The 15,356-nt window shown below is 47.9% G+C and overlaps 1 protein-coding gene across 1 annotated transcript in view; it reads right to left on the bottom strand.

The window, feature by feature from the left end:
• LOC116501269 (E3 ubiquitin-protein ligase RNF38-like) overlaps positions 1-15,356 on the bottom strand; it is a 129,204-nt gene that overhangs the window by 80,863 nt on the left and 32,985 nt on the right. The window contains exon 3 of the mRNA XM_032206790.1: positions 9,058-9,251. Coding sequence (XP_032062681.1) covers positions 9,058-9,251 — 194 coding nt within the window. The remainder of the gene's footprint in view (positions 1-9,057; positions 9,252-15,356) is intronic.

Here is a 15,356-nt window from a genome sequence, read left to right as displayed (position 1 = left end):
CAGGCTTGACAGAGACAAGCCTGGGGGTGGTATGACAGTGGTTATGGGATGGTGTGTTAGCAAGGTCCATCAGTCTGCCACCCCTATTGAGGTAGGGGATGGAGATCCATGCAGCAGCAAAGGCACAAGGGACATTGACGGGTTAGAAATCACAAAAGTGCCTGGGAACGGTCATGCAGGAATTAGGGCTTCTCTCCCCAAAAAGGTGACAGGATCTCTAGCCTAGCTGAAGTGCATCTACACATATGCACGGAGTATGGGCAACAAACAGGAGGAACTGGAAGCCATTGTGCAGCAGGAGGGCTATGACATAGTTGCCATCACTGAAACATGGTGGGATGGCAGGCATGACTGGAGCACTTCAAAGGATGGCTACAAACTCTTCAGAAGGGATAGGCTAGGAAGGAGAGGCGGTGGGGTAGCCCTGTATGCTATGGAGGGTTTGGATTGTCTTGAGATTAATAATGGCGATGACAGGGTTAAATGCTTATGGGTAAGAATCAGGGGGAAGTCCAATGAGGCAGATGTCCTGGAGGGCATCTGTTATAGACTGCCTAACAGGGCCGAAAAGGCAGACAAAATATTCTACAAGCAGCTGGGAGAAGTCTCTCAATCGCTAGCCCTTGCTCTCATGGGGTACTTCAACTTACCAGAGGTCTACTGGAAATCCAACACAGCAGAGAGGAAACAGTCTAGGAGGTTTCCAGAGTGCGTGGAAGATAACTTCCTGACACAGCTGGTGAGCGAGCCATCTAGGGATGGTGCCCCACTGGACCTTTTGCTCATAAATGCAGAAGGACTTGTGGGTGATAAGAAGGTTGGAGGCCATCTCGGGGACAGTGATCACAAACTAATAGATTTTTCAATTCTTGGAAAAGTGGGGGCGGGGGGGAGGGGGGGGAGGGTAGCAGAACTGCCACCCTGGACTTCCGGAGGGCAGACTTTGGCCTGTTAAGGAGACTGGTTGGTGGAGTCCCTTGGGAGGCAGTCCTGAAAGTCCTGAAGGGCAAAGGAGTCCAGGAAGGCTGGACACTCTACAAGAAAGAAATCCTAAAGGCACCTGAGCAGGCCATCCCCATATGCCGAAAGATGAGTCAGTACAGAGGAAGACTGACCTGGCTGAACAGAGAGCTGTGGCTATTGCTCAGGAAGAACAAGAGGGTTTATGATCTTTGGAAGAAGGGGCGGGCCACTCAGGAGGACTACAAAGATGTCGAGAGGCTGTGCAGGGAGAAAATTAGAAGGGCCAAAGCCCAACTTGACCTCAATATGGCTATTGCTGTTAAAGACAATAACAATGTTTTTTATGAATACATAAACAAGAAAAGGAGGTCTAAGGAGAATCTCCATCCTTTATTGGATGTGGGGGGAAACAGTGACAAGAAATGAGGACAAGGTTGAGGTACTTAATGCCTTCTTTGCTTCAGTCTTTAGCAGCAAGAAAAGTTCTTCTCAGGGTAGATAGGGACAGGGAGCAGAATGAAGCCCTCATAATCCATGAGGAAATGTTTTGCGACCTGCTACTCCACTTAGATGTATACAAGTCTATGGGGCCAGATGGGATCCACCTGAGGATACTCAGGGATCTGGCAGAAGTGCTTGCCAAGCCGATTTCCATCATTTATCAGCAGTCCTGGCTATCAGGGGAGGTCCCAGTCGACTGACGGCTAGAAAATTTAACACCCATCTACAAAAAGGGCTGGAAGGAGGATCCGAGAAACTACAGGCCTGTCAGTCTGATCTCGGTGCTGGGGAAGCTCATGGAACAGATTATCTTGAGTGCCATCACACAGCACTTACAGGACAACCAGGTGATCAGGCCCAGCCAGGACAATCATGTGATCAGGCCCAGTCAGCATGGGTTTATCAAAGGCAGGTCCTGCTTGACAAACCTGATCTCCTTCTACTTCAAGGTGACACGCTCAGTGGACAAGGGAAAGGCTGTGGATGTGGTCTACCTAGACTTCAGTAAGGCTCTTGACACCATTTCCCACAGCATTCTACTGGAGAAACTGTCTGAGTGGCCGGGCCCAAAGATTCGTGGTGAATGGAGTTAAATCCAGCTGGAGGCCGGTGCCTAGTGGTGTCTCCCAGGGCTCAGTACTGGAGCCAGTTCTCTTCAATATCTTTATCTGAATGAGGGGACCGAGTGCACCCTCAGTAAGTTTGCAGATGACACCAAGTTGGGTGGTAGTGTTGATCTGCTTGGGGGTAGGAAGGCTCTACAGAGGGATATGGATAGGCTGGACCGATGCGCTGAGGCCAACTGTATGAAGTTCAACAAGGCTAAGTGCAGAGTCCTGCACTTTGGTCACAACAATCCCATGCAACGTTACAGGCTGAGGGAAGAGTGGCTGGAAAGATGGCCGGGCAGAAAGGGACCTGGGGGTATTAGTCGATAGCCAGCTGAATATGAGCTAGCAGTGTGCTCAGGTGGCCAAGAAGGCCAATAGCATCCTGGCTTGTATCAGGAATAGCATGTGGCTAGCAGGACTAGGGAAGTGATTGTCCCTCTTTACTCGGCTCTGGTGAGGCTGCACCTCAAATACTGTGTTTGGCTTTAGGCCCCTCACTACAAGAAGGACATCGAGGTGCTGGAGCATGCCCAAAGAAGGGCAATGAAGCTGGTGAAGGATCGAGAGAACAAGTCTTATGAGGAGCAGCTGAGGAAGCTGGGGTTGTTTAGCTTGGAGAAAAGAAGGCTCAGGGGACACCTTATTGTACTTTACACGAGGCCTCTCTCAATTATTTTTCAACGATCTTGGGAACCTGGAGAGGTCCCAGTAGACTGGAAACTGGCAAATATTGTGCCAATTTTCAAGAAGGGTAAGAAAGAAGACCCTAGCAATTACAGGCCTGTCAGTCTCATGTCAGTGCCTGGTAAAATTAAGGAGAAGATGATCATTGAAGTTATTGAAGCACACCTGGGGGACAATGCAGTCATTGGTCCCAGCCAACATGGGTTCACGAGGGGTGGGTCCTGTTTAACAAATTTGATTTCCTTTTATGATAAGATCAGCCGTCTAGTCGATCAAGGGAAACCAGATGATGTGATCTTTTTGTCCTGTCCCCACAAACCACTGAAAAGAGGTTGGCCAAGGGAGAGTAGAGAGGGAGGATCACCTCCCTTGACCTGCTGGCCACACTCCTTTTAATGCATGACAGGATCCCATTGGCCCTCTTGGCAACGAGGGCGCACTGCTGGATCGTGGTTAACCTGTCGTCCACCAGGACCCCTAGGTCCTTCGCCGCAGAGCTCCTCTCCAGCAGGTCATCACCCAGCCTGTACTGATATATCCGGTTGTTCCTTCCCAGGTGCAGGACTCTACACTGGATCTTATTAAACCTCATTTGGTTTCTTCCTGCCCATCTCTCCAGCAAGTACAGGTCTCGCTGAATGGCAGCACAGCCTTCTGGCTTTGTGTCATCGGCATACTTGCTGAGGGTGGACACTATTCCCTCATCAAGGTCGTCGTTTAAAATGTTGAACAAGACCAGACCCAGCACCGACCCCTGGGGAACACCGCTAGTCACAGGCCTCCAGCCAGACTCTGCTCCACCGATCACCACCCTCTGAGCTCGGCCAGTCAGCCAGTTCTCAACCCACCTTACTGTCCACTCCTCTATCCCACACTTTCTCAGCTTTGCTAGAAGGATGTCATGGGAGACAGTATCGAAAGCCTTGCTAAAGTCAAGGTAGATGACATCCACCACTCTCCCCTCATCTACCCAACTGGTGATGCCATCATAGAAGGCAACGAGGTTGGTTGAACATGATTTCCCCTTGGTGAATCCATTCTGACTACTCCTCATAACCTTCTTCTCTTCCAATTGCTTGGAAATGGCCTCCAGAACAAGCTATTCCAACACTTTTCCAGGGACAGAGGTGAGACTGACTGGCCTGTAGTTTCTCGGACCCTCCTTCTTGCCCTTCTTGAAGACCGGAGTGACATTGGCTATCCTCCAATCTTCAGGCTCATCTTCTGTTCTCCAGGACCTTTCAAAGATGATAGAGAGTGGTTTGGCGATCACCTCCGCTAATTCCCTCAGCACACGTGGATGCATCCCATCGGGACCCATGGATTTGTGTGCGTTGAGCCCACTCAGATGCTCCCGAACCATTCCCTCATCAACCAGGTGGGTAGATCTCCACTTCCCAGATATTTTCTCCTCCGTCCAGGGTCCAGGAGTCCTGGGGGGGGGGGCCTCTTTGAAGCAAAGACCAAAGCAAAGAAGGCATTCAATATCTCCACCTTCTCAGTGTCCCCCATTACCAGGACACCCCCCTTTTTCAGCAGGGAACCCACATTATCTCTAGACTTTCTTTTACTGTTTACATACTTTAAAAAACAAAAACAAAAACCCTCTTATTATCCTTTATCTCTTTTGCAAGCTTCACCTCCAGGTGGGCTTTAGCCTTCCTTGTCGTGTCCCTGCAGGCCCTGACAACACTCCTATACTCCTCCTAAAGGACAGGCCCCTTTTTCCACATTTCATAGACCTTCCTCTTCCTTTTGATCTTGTTGATGAGGTCCTTGATCATCCACACAGGTCTCCAGCCACCCCTTCCCTTATTTCCTACTCTTTGGGATGCACTGATCTTGAGCTTGGAAGAAGTGCTGTTTAAATCGTGTAGAACAGTTTCAAATGATATGCACAAGGCCAGATAGATGACATCAGTTGCTCTTCCCCATCTACCAATGCTGTAATTTCATTGTAGAAGGCCACCAGATTTGTCAGGCACATTTTGCCTTTAGTGAAACCATGTTGTCTTTCACCAATCACCAGCTTTTTTTCCATGTGCATAGTTTCCAGGAGGATCTGCTCCATGATCTTTCCAGGCAGAGAGATGAGACCGACTGGCCTGTAGTTCCTTGCATCTTTTTTCCCTTTTAAAACTGTGAGGGGTGGGGTGTCCCTGTTCCAGGGGCACCTGATGTGGTGGATAGTGTCTTAGCAACTTCATGAGACAACTCCCTCAGGACTCTCAGATTCATCTCTTTAGGTCCTATGGACTTGTGCACCTTCAGGTTCCTTAGATGGTTCTGAACCTCATCCTCTCTTACACTGGGAGTTTCTTCATTCTCCCAGTTCCTGCCTTTACCTTCTGGGACATGGATGGTGTAGCTAGAGCACTTGCCAGTGAAGAGTGAGGTGAAAAAGTCATTGAGTACCTTGGCCATCTCCATATCCTGCGTAACTAGGTGTGGTGTAATTGCCTGAGGTAACTAGGGAAATAAAACTAACATTCGCATTTTTAAGGAAAATGTATAGCATTGAAGAGGCTTTCAGGGTAGGGCATAGCTGCATTACCTGAGCGTTCCCTGGGCTCCCAACCTCAGATGCTATCGTGCTGGGGAAACTTGGTGCGCTAGCCCTAAGGAACAGCACGGAGCGTAGAGTGGAGTGGAGACACCATGGCTAGGCTCTGTGACCAGGTGGGGACTTGATTGTTCTTGGGCACACTGAGACCGATAAGCTGCACTTTTTGCCACCCTGACCCAATGACCTGTCATGTTTTGACAAATGCTGTACCCTAGTGTACTTTTTGCTCATTATAATATCATTATAATACCAAAACACACCTCCATCCCAAAAGCTACCCGCCTCCAAAGTGCAACCACCCCTCACTGAGCATGCGCCCTGAATTTCTCGGAGCCTATTACTTTAAACGGAGACGGGAGAACTTTTCACCAATCATAACTAAGATATGCTTGACTAGAGTCACTCAAGCTCCACCTAAAAGATAGAAAATAATATAAATTGGCCTAAGAGAGAGGGGATGTCAGGGAAGATACCACTGTCAGGGGAGATACCATCCCGAGGAAATACAACATCCTTAGGACCTCCTGACCCCTGGGATCTGTCGACGGGCTGAGCCTCTCTTCCCCCCCATTGGGACGCCTTTGGGTGAGATCTGAATACTTGCTTATAAATCTCTATAGAGTCTTTGATCCTTTTAATGCGTTTATTTCTAGGCTGTGCACCTGTAACACCTGTATTTCATGCATACTAGCTTGCTTTTGCAGACAGTCACTATCACCGGCAATCCAAAAGAACCTGATTATCTGTTGTTGTAATAAACCATACTTGATTGCATTGTGATAGCTCTCATTAAGTGCAACTAGGGTAAGGGTAGTTATCCGTGACTGTGATAATTCAGTGTTCTGAATCCAACCAGACCCCCAGACGGTTAATGAGTTATTGGTGAATGTCCGACTGGTTCAGTACCCTGAATCCGACCGGGCCCATAACGGTTAATCAGCTACACCCCTTAACGCGACACTAGGTCAACCATTTCCTTCTGGAGAGGGCCCACAATTTCCATGGTCTTCCTTTTATAAATGATGTACCTATAGAAGCCCTTCTTGTTGCCCTTGATGTCCCTGGTGAAATTCAGTTTTATTTGGGCATTACCTTTCCTAACTCTATCATTGGACATACTGACAGGCCTGTAGTTTCTAGGACCCTCAGTTCCAGGGAACTCCAGTCTCTGGAAGTCCCCCTAGGTCCTGAAGGCAGAGGTGGGTGTCATGGGTACAGGTGTGCCCAGATGGATGAGCTTTTCAAACAGGTGGCTCTGTTGCAAGAGGAGCTCACCAGACAACAAAGCATTCAGGAATCTGAGCAGGAGATTGACAAATGGTATTATACATTGACACGGTCCAAGCAACAGCCTGTTGCAGGAAGAACGGCCAAAAACACGACAGACACTAGTATGGTCAGATCATGCTCTCCCTTTATTACCCGAATAGCCTGACTTTTATAGCAAACTTAACAGGGGAGGATAGTGTCTCACACAAGATTATTGGTCAAAAGCACTCAGACAAACAACTGCAAGAAAACAACCCCACCTGCAAGAAAACAACTCCCTTGTGATTAGCAGTCACGTAGATCCCGTCCTTGAAGCCAGCTGCTGGCAACAATATTTTTTAAATTCCTCAATCGGGCGATGTGGGAACACTGTCATGGGAACTTCTCATAGTCGTCCTGGCAGCTTGATTTGCTCAGCTGCAGCAAGTCATGGCCTCCTTTCTGTTTCAAAAATCCCTCAACAACAGCCCTGCCTTAAGTCCAGGCAATGGGTAGGTAAACAAGCTTGCAGCCCTGAATGAGCACATTTGAAAGACTCACAGGACAAGAGAGAGTGTATCCTTGTCTCTGATCGGAGCTGGAGGATGAGCTCCCCCTTGCCACTGAAGTGCCTCTGTGCAACAGATATAAGTCCATGGTGGCAGTTCTCTGTGCAACAGATATATGTCCAGGGTGGCAGTTCTGCTACCCTCCCACCCCTCGCCCCCACTTTTCCAGTAATTGAAAAATCTATTAGTTCGTGATCACTGTGCCCAAGATGGCCTCCAACCTTCTTATCACCCATAAGTCCTTTTTCATGGTCCTCTCCAGGTTCCCAAGATCGTTGAAAAATAATTGAGAGACGTCCCGCGATGACATCAGCCAGCTCTTTAAGCACCTTGGGATGGATCCCATCCGGACCCATGGACTTGTATGGATCCAGGTGGAGCAGTAAATCCCGCACACATTCAAGGTCGGTTGGGAGTTTGTCTTTCCCACCGTCATGGTTCTCCAGCTCAGGGCACCCTGGGTCCCGAAGCCCATCATCAGCACTGAAGACAGAGGTGAAGAAGGCATTAAATGTCTCTGCTTTTCCTATGTCACTGTCTGTGAGGAGACCTTCCCCATCAAGTAGCGGCCCTATATTTTCTTTGTTTCTCCTTTTTCTGTTAACATATCTAAAAAAAACTTTTTTATTGTCTCCCACAGACATGGCCAGCTTCAACTCTAGTTGAGCTTTGGCCCCACAAATTTTCTCCCTACAAATATGAACAGCATCCCTATATTCCTTCCTCGTCGCCTGACCCTCCTTCCAGCAGCCGTACTGTTTCTTTGGGTCTCACTCAAAGTGCTGCGGTCAATGGTTCAATGTCCAGGTGGAGATCAGTAATGTGTGGTGTTCCTCAGGGGTCAGTATTGAGACCAGTGCTATTTAACATCTTTGTTGGTGACATAGTGGGATCGAGTGCACCCTCAGCAAGTTTGCCGACAACAGCAAGCTGTGTGGTGCAGATGACATGCTGAAGGGAAGGGATGCCATCCAGAGGGACCCTGACAGGCTCAAGAGGTGGGCCCATGCAAACAACATGAGGTTCAACAAGGGCAAGTTCAAGGTCCTGTACCTGTGTCAGGGCAAACCCAAACATGAATATAGCCTGGGTGATGAGTGAATAGAGTAGTCCTGCGGAGAAGGACTTTGGGGTAATGGTGGATGAAAAACTCAACATGAGCTGACAATGTGCAAATAAAGCCCAGAAAATCAACTGTATCCTTGTCTGCATCAAAAGAAGCATGGCCACCAGGGAGGTGATTCTCCCCCTCTACTCTGCTCTCATGAGACCCCACCTGGAGTACTGTGTTCATTTCTGGGGCCCACAGCATAAGAAAGACATGGACCTATTAGAGTGGGTCCAGAGGAAAGCCATGAAGATGATCAGAGGTCTGGAGCACCTCTCCTATTAAGAAAGGCTGAGAAAGCTGGGGTTGTTTAGCCTAGAGAAGAGAAGGATCTAGGGAGACACAGTGGCCTTTGAGCACCTAAAGGGGGCCTACAGGAAAGATGGGGAGAGACTCTTTATCAAGGAATGTAGCAACACAACAAGGGGTAACAGCTTTAAATTAAAAGAGGGTAAGTTTAGGTTGAATATAAGAAAGAAAATCTTTACTGTGAGGGTGGTGAGGCACTGGAAAAGGTTGCCCAGAGAAGTTGTGGATGTCCTCTCCCTGGAAGTGTTCAAGGCCTGGTTGGATGGGGCTTTGGGCAACCTGATCTCATGGAAGGCGTCCCTGCCCATGGCAGGGGGGTTGGAACTAGATGATCTTTAAGGTCCCTTCCAACCCAAACCATTCTATTAGTCTATGATTCATTCATTTTTTCTGTTTAACATATGATAAATATTATTCAGTGTTGCCTGAAATAGTCTTCCCCGACTTGACAATAGAGAGTCCCTAGAAACTGGTCTCCAATCTATATAGCTTGCCTACCTCCTTCTATTTCGTGCAGGTGTGCTGCAGTGTTCCCCAGAGAAGTGATGTTGGTTGGACCGAGACAAAGGAGGCTGCCTATTTGATGTCATCTCCCACGGTCGTATTGGTGGTGATGCAGTTGGTGATGACACTGTATAGTCAAAGACTGAATGAGAAAGGCGTTGTCTCTTGGGACTCGACCTATCTTCACTCTGTGGCAATATAAAAAAAAAAAAAAAGAAAAACCCTCAGCTGAGTGATTTGTTTCCCATACTGAAACTCCAATATTATTTTCTTCACCTAGCATTAGAGAAACACACTTAACAAACTAGATCAAAACACCATAAAATTAAAAAACTATAAATAGTTATAAAATCTACTGCCTTCATAATGTAAACACTTATTTGTCTGCATGAGCATTTTTACTAAAGCATATTTTAGCAGCATCAAGGTATTTTAAATACTAATGCTAAGATAACAACATAAGATATATCAGATAAAGGAGTAAACATTTACTTCAGAAGAAGGAGGTATGTCACATTTTGTTATAATATCCAACACAGGCACCCTTCCCTCCCCTGACAGATATAGGATATAAACGCATAAGTGATGAAAAGACCTTTTTGGAGAAGATAAGCTGTCGTGGTTCCGCTCGAGTGGGCAGCCGAGCTCCACCACAGCCATTCTCTCACTCCCCCTCCTCAAAGAGGAATGGGGAGAAAATATGTGAAAAGGGCTCAAGGGTTGAGATAAGGACAAGAAAATCACGCAATAATTATTGTAACGGGCAAAACAGACTCAGCATAAGAAGATAGTAAGATTTATTGCTCATTACTAACAAGCTAGAGAAGTGAGAAACAAAGGAAAGAAACCAAAAGCACCTCCCCCCTCCATCCACCCTCTTCCACCTCCTCCCCCCAAGCGGCGCAGGGGAACGGGGGAATGGGGGTTATGGTCAGTCTACAGCGCTTCTTCTCTGCCGCTCCTTCTCGGTCACTCTCGTCCCCTGTGCTGTGGGGTCCCACCCACGGGATGCAGTACTTGATGAACTGATCCAGTGTGGGCTTCCCACAGGCAGCAGCTCTTCAATAACTGCTCCAGATATGGGTCCGTACCATGGGGTCCATCCCTCAGGAGAAAACTGATCCAACCTGGGTCCCCTACGGGCAGCAGCTCCTGCCAGGTCACCTGCTCCTGTGTGGTCTCCTCTCCACGGGCTACAGGTCCGGCCCGGAACCTGCTCCGGCAGGGGTCTTCCACAGGCGGCAGCCTCCGTCGGTGCAGGGCCACCTGCTCCACCGTGGTCTCCTCCACGGGCTGCAGCGTGGAACCCTGCTCCACCGTGGTACTCCATGGGCTGCAGGGGGACATCCTGCTTCACCATGGTCCTCACCACAGGCCGCAGGGGACTTCTGCTCCGGCGCCTGGAGCACCTCTCCCCCTCCTTCTACACTGACCTTGGTGCCGTTCCTCACTCCCTTCACTCTCCCAGCTGCTGTGTGGCGCAGCGTTTTTTTCCCTGTCTTAAATCTGCTCTCACAGAGGCGCAAAACAACATCGCTTATTGGCTCAGCTCTGGAAAACAACGGGGCCCTTCCCAAACATGGGGCAGCTTCTAGATCTTTCTCACAGAAACCACCCCTATGGCCCCCTGCTACCAAAACCTTGCCACGTAAACCCACTACATAAGCGCAGACTTCAAATCTGTGCGATCTATATTTGCTAGTACATAGATGCCATCTAGAGCTCTAGTTCAGCATATGCACTCCATTCCTACGAGATGCATGCTAGCATAGTTCCTCCCCAGATGCAGGACCTTGCACTTCCCCTTGTTGAAAATCATGAGGTTCCTGTAAGCCCATTTCTCCAGCCTGTCAAGGTCCTTCTAGAGGGCAGCACTACTCTCTGGCATATCAGCCACTCATCCCATTTTTGTATCATCAGCAAACTTGTTGATGGTACACTCTGCCCCATTATCCAGATCATTAATGAAGATGTTAAACAGGACTGGACCCAGTATTGATTCCTGTTTATCATGATTTCCTTAAAATGAAGCTGGCGTGAATACAATTATCCAGTCTGGTCAACTCATACGGTCTGATATCATAGTTGACCCTGCTTTGAGTAAGAGGTTGGATTAGAAAACTCCTGAGATCCCTTCAGACCTGAATTATCCTATGAATCTATGAAACATATATTTGCTCATCCCCCACTCACTTTTGAATTCCTTCATAAACTGCAATTTAACTTGAAAGAACAAAGAAGTCAAAGACTTCTGGTGTAAAGTTTCATTAAACCACATAGACTAGTCTAGGTTGGAAAAGACCTTCAAGACCATCAAGTCCAAAGTCCATCAAGTCCACATGACCACGAAATGGGCAATTCCTCAGGAAGGGCTCCCACTTCCATAAGATCAGCCTCCTTAAACACCAGAAAAAAACATCTATGTGAAGACATTTCAAGTGCCCCAGCCATGAGAAAGAGCTTAAATCAGAATATGCATCTTAGAATCATAGAATATCCTAAGTTGGAAGGGATCCACAAGGATCATCAAGTCCAACTCCTGGGTCGCCAAAGGACCACTCAAAAAATTAGACTATGTGTTTGAGAGTGTTATCCAAACACTTCTTGAACTCCAGCAGGCTTGGTGCCGTGATTACTTCCCTGGGGAGCCTCTTCCATTGCCCAAACACCCTCTCGGTGAAGAACCTTTTCCTGATATCCAGCCTGAACCTCCCCTGATGCAGCTTTATGCCATTCCCTCGGGTCCTATTGCTGGTCACCAGAGACTGTATTTCCTGTGACGGTCCCCTGGTCCAGGCTTAGCAACTTAATGAGACAGTGCCTTCAGGACTCTCAGATTCACCTCATCACATCCTATGGAAATTAGCTTTCCTAACTTGATCCCTGGCTGCTCAGACAATGTCTCTGTATTCTTCCCATGTTACCCACATTTGCTTCCACCCTCTGTAAGCTTCTTTTCTGTGCTCGAGGTTGGCCAGGAGCTCCTTGTTCATCCATGCAGGCCTCCTGGCATTTTTGCCCAACTTCCTCTTTGGTGGGATGCATTGCTCCTGAGCTTGGAGGAGGTGATCCTTGAATATTAGCCAGCTTTCTTGGGCTCCTCTTCCCTCCAGGGCTTTATTCCAGGGCACTCTACCAAGCAGATCCCTAAAGAGGACAAAGTCTGCTCTCCTGAAGTCTGTGGTAGTGAGCTTGCTGCGTGCCCTCCTTGCTGCCATAAGGATCTTGAACTCCACCATTTCATGGTCACTGCAGCCAAGGCTACCCTTGAGCTTCACATTCCCCACCAGCCCCTCCTTGTTGGTGAGAACCAGGTCTAGCATAGCTCTGCTCCTCATTGGCTCCTCTCTTACTTGGAGAAGGAAGTTATCATCAGTGCATTCCAGGAGCCTCCTGGATTGCCTATGCCCTGCTGTGCATTCCCATGGATATCATGGATATCAGGGTGGTTGAAGTCCCCTCTGAGGACCAGGGCTTGTGAACGTGAGGCTGCATCTATCTGTCTGTAGAGGGCCTCATCTGCTTGGTCTTCCTGGTCAGGTGGCCTGTAGCAGAACCAGCCCCCACTCCCACCCCACCCCCACCCCACCCCCCATATTATGTCACTTGTCCCTGCCCTCTCCCCTCCCTTTAATCCTAACCCATAAACTCTGTCAGCTCCTCATCTATCCCCAGGCAGAGCTCCTTTCACTCCAGCTGGTCATTGACATAGAAGGTGACATCCCCTCCTTGTCTCCCCTGCCTGTCCTTCCTGAAGAGCCTGTATCCTTCCATTACAACACTCCAGTCGTGAGAACCATGCCACCATATCTCTGTGATGCTAATAAGATCATAGCTCTCCAGGCGTCCGCACATTTCTAATGCCTCCTGTTTTATCCCCATGCAATGCACATTTGTGTAGAGGCATTTACGTTGGGCTCCTGATGAGACTTTTATTGGCTGGAATGGCTGGTATTCCTTTGTGCTGCTCTTCAGATGCTTTCCTGCTGACCTCTGCTCTCTGAGTCCATGCTGGTATATTAACAGGATAGGTGATATTCCATCTTCTAGTAACTAAGCTAAGTAGGTATCCTTCTATTTGTCTTCCAAATATTAAAATCCTAAAGATTATGTGTATTATCCACATTTTTATCATTTTTATCATCTGTACTGTTCTTCTGCCTTAATTACTATTTGGTTCTCTAGAATGGTGTCAATTGGAGTCTAAAGATCATTCTCCAAAAGAAGAAATTTGGGATATAACTTTTAAAACTTTGAAAGATGTACTAATATAACTATATTAGCTGCTCTATATAAATATTAAGTTAATCCCATCATAATTAACTATAATTTTTGGATTCCAATTGTGTATGGAGATAGAGCATTGCATAATACTAACAGAACTATTGATAGCACAAGGTGCAAAATGGCACATCCTCGTGGCTCTGCGCTGGACTCTCTCAAGCAGTTCCCTGTCCTTCTTGAACTGAGGGGCCCAGAACCTAATGCAATATTCCAGATTAAGTCTCACCAGAGCAGAGTAGAGGGGGAGGAGAACCTCTCTCGATCTACTCACCACACCTCTTCTAAAACACCCTAGGATGCCATTGGCCTTTTTGGCCACAAGGGCACAGTGCTGGCTAATGGTCATCCCGCTGTCCACCAGGACCCCCAGGTCGCTTTCCCCTATGCTGCTCTCCAGCAGGGCAGTCCCCAACTTATACTGCTACCTGAAGTTGTTCTCACCCAGATGCAGGACTTTACACTTGCCAATATTATATTTCATTAAATTTCTCCCTGCCCAACTCTCCAGCCTGTCTAGGTCTCGCTGGATGGCAGCACAGCCTTCTGGCTTGTCAGCCACTCCTCCCAGCTTAGTGTCATCAGCAAACTTGCTGACAGTGCACTCTATTCCTTCGTCCAAGTCACTGATGAATATATTGAATGATACTGGTCCCAGTACTGACCCTTGAGGGACTCCACTAGATACAGGCCTCCAACTAGACTCTGTTCCATTGACCACAACTCTCTTTTCTTCAGCCAGTTCACAGTCTACCTCACTACCCGAGCATCCACACCACACTTCCTCAGTTTAGCTGCAAGGATGCTGTGGGAGACGGTGTCAAATGCTTTATATATCCTGAGTCGGAAGGGACCCACAAGGATCATCAAGTCCAATTCCTGGGACCCCAAAGGATCACCCAAAAAATTAGACTGTGTGTTTGAGAGTGTTATCCAAACGCTTCTTGAACTCTACCAGGCTCAGTGCCATGACCACTTCTCTGGGGAGCCTCTTACAATGCCTGACCACCCTCTCGGTGAAGAACCTTTTCCTGATATCCAGCCTGAACCTCCCTTGATGCAGCTTCAAGATGTTTCCTCGGGTCCTATCACTGGTCACCACAGAGAAGAGATCAGTGCCTAACCCTCCACTCTCCCTTGTGAAGAAGCTGTAGACTGCAATGAGGTCTCCCCTCAGTCTTCTCTTCTCCAGGCTGAACAAACCAAGTGACTTCAGTCGCTTCTCATGCGTCTTCCCATCCAGACTCTTCACCATTTTTGTATCCCTCCTTTGGACAGATTTTTATATTTTCCTTATACTGTGGTGCCCAAAACTGGTCAGAATACTCGTGGTGAGGCTGCATCAGCTCGGGGTACAGCAGGACAATCACTTCCTTCGTCCAGCTAACAATACTGTGCTTGATGCATACCAGAATACAGCTAGCCCTTTGGCTGCCAAGGCACACTGCTGGCTCATGTTCAGCTTGCTGTCGACCAAAGACCCCAGATCCCTTTCCACAAGGCTGCTTTTAAGCCTCTCGTCCCACAGTTTCCTAGTCTGTACATATATCCAGGATTACCCCTTCCAAAGTACCACATCCAACCTTTTCTTAAATACCCCCAGGGATGGTGACTCTACCAGTTCGCTGTGCAACCCATTCCAGTGACTAACCACTTGCTCAAAAAATCTTCAAGTCCTACATCCAAATCATTTATGAAAACATTAAGGAGAACTGGCCCTAAAATGGAGCCCTGCAGAACCCCACTAAGTGACTGGCCACCAGCCTGATGTAACCCCATTTACAAGAACCCTTTGGGTCCGACCTGTCAGCCGACCTGTTCATCCATCTTATTATGCTTTTATCTAACTGTATTCTGGTCATTTTGTCCAGAAGGATACTGTGAGACAGTATCCAAAGCTTTACTGAAATCCAAAAACATTACATCAACTGTCTTCCCTTGGTCAACTAGATGGGTGATCTTGTCGTAAAAAAAACAACACGTTTGTTAAACATGGTCTTCCCCTCATGAAC

Source organism: Aythya fuligula, chromosome W (assembly GCF_009819795.1).
Source record: "Aythya fuligula isolate bAytFul2 chromosome W, bAytFul2.pri, whole genome shotgun sequence".
In the NCBI taxonomy this organism is placed as follows: Eukaryota; Metazoa; Chordata; class Aves; order Anseriformes; family Anatidae; genus Aythya; species Aythya fuligula.
Note: the sequence above shows the minus strand (reverse complement) of the source record. Positions and strands in the feature narration are given on the sequence as shown.